Source organism: Corvus brachyrhynchos, unplaced genomic scaffold (assembly GCF_000691975.1).
Source record: "Corvus brachyrhynchos isolate BGI_N302 unplaced genomic scaffold, ASM69197v1 scaffold875, whole genome shotgun sequence".
Classification (NCBI taxonomy): domain Eukaryota; kingdom Metazoa; phylum Chordata; class Aves; order Passeriformes; family Corvidae; genus Corvus; species Corvus brachyrhynchos.
In genome coordinates this window covers 474,664-476,084 of record NW_008238107.1, presented here as the reverse complement: position 1 = coordinate 476,084, position 1,421 = coordinate 474,664, and the positions used below count along the sequence as shown (strand labels likewise).

The 1,421-nt window shown below is 60.2% G+C and overlaps 1 protein-coding gene across 1 annotated transcript in view; it reads right to left on the bottom strand.

Moving 5' to 3' along the window:
* Window positions 1-1,421, bottom strand: part of LOC103614975 (polypeptide N-acetylgalactosaminyltransferase 6-like) — a 7,183-nt gene that overhangs the window by 1,660 nt on the left and 4,102 nt on the right. The window contains exons 6-7 of the mRNA XM_017733389.1: window positions 522-1,026; window positions 155-183 (exon numbers count right to left, since the gene is read on the bottom strand). Coding sequence (XP_017588878.1) covers window positions 155-183; window positions 522-1,026 — 534 coding nt within the window. The remainder of the gene's footprint in view (window positions 1-154; window positions 184-521; window positions 1,027-1,421) is intronic.

Below are 1,421 nucleotides of genomic sequence, written 5' to 3'. Positions count from 1 at the left end.
TCTAGGACACGAGGAACGCCCAAGCCAACGCCTCCGGCACACGGAGCAAAGGGAAAGCTGCCAGGGCTGAGGTTTCAGGAAATAAAGGTGAATTAAAAGCTGGACGGGAGCCAGCACCCAGCACCCTGTCACCGCGCTGTCACCGGGCCGTCACCTGGTCGTGCCGGCTGCGGTCACATCGCCCTGGCTGAGGAGGGGCAGACCCAGTTTGGGGGAAAGGGCTTTTCTGGCGGCCCGGAGAGTGGAGCGGGACCTCCACCCCCCGCCTGTCCCGACTGCTCAGGGATGGAGCTGGAGCCCCTCATCCTGCCTGTGCTCAGTTCCTTGGGGACGCAGCCAGGGCTCCGTGTCCTGCCTGTCCCCAGCTCCCTCAGGGATGGAGCCAGCCCTCCACATCCCGCCTGTCTCCACTTCCCTGTGGATGGGTGGATGGGGATGGGATCCTGCATCCCGCCTGTTCCCAGAATCCTTCGGGATGGAGCTGGAGCTCCGCATCCCGTCCCCAGCTCAGTTTTCCCAGCCCTCCCTGTGCCAGGGCACTGTTCGGGGCTCAGGGAAGTTTTCAGCTCTTCCCCCGAGTTTAACCCAAATCCACGTTCCTGTGGGTTCCCCACCCTGGAGCTCACCCCAAACCAGCTCTGCCAGATTCCAGCTCAGCCGGAGCCCAGACCGGCCCGGCCAGCCGGTGACAGAGGTGGTGACAGACAGACACAGTGAGCAGTGACAGACACGGTGACAGACACAGCGACGGGTGACAAACGTGGCAGCACCAACCCCCGTCCCCTGCGCTGGTTTAATGCAAATCCCCCAAACCCAACCTTTGGGCAGTTCCCCGCTCCGCTGTTCCCACCCAGGGCCGAGGCCTGTGGATGCTTTGGCCATCCCGGCACTTACGGCTCCATAGAACGTCGGCGTCAGGTCGGGCACGAACATCTCGGGGTAGACGTTCTGCAGGTACCAGGTGAAGTTCCTGCAGTGCAGCCGCTCCCGCAGCCTGCGCCGCTCTGTGATGTCACCAAACGTCTTCTATCAACGGAGTCACAGGAGAAAATTAAACTCACCTCTGGAAACAGCAGGGAAAATCCCAAAAAACTCCTTTCTGAGCTGGGGCTCAGAGCTGGGCGTCACCCCAGCTTTGTCATCACCCCTCACGGTGTGAGCAGCACAGAGACAATTGGGGGGGGGGGTTGTCACCTGGCAGGTACCCAGGCTCCACCAAGAGCTCGGAGATATTTTGGCACAAAGTTTTGGTGTTGTGAAAAAAAAAAAAACAACCATACAAATCGATGTTTTCCTACTGGGAAACATTCTGGCCAAAGAATTAAAGGAAAATAGGCTTTTGGCTACTTCTGTCCACCTGTGTCTGTTTTCCCGGCCATCCACCCCCCCCCCCCGCCCCGGTGGGGCCACCGGCAGGGCAC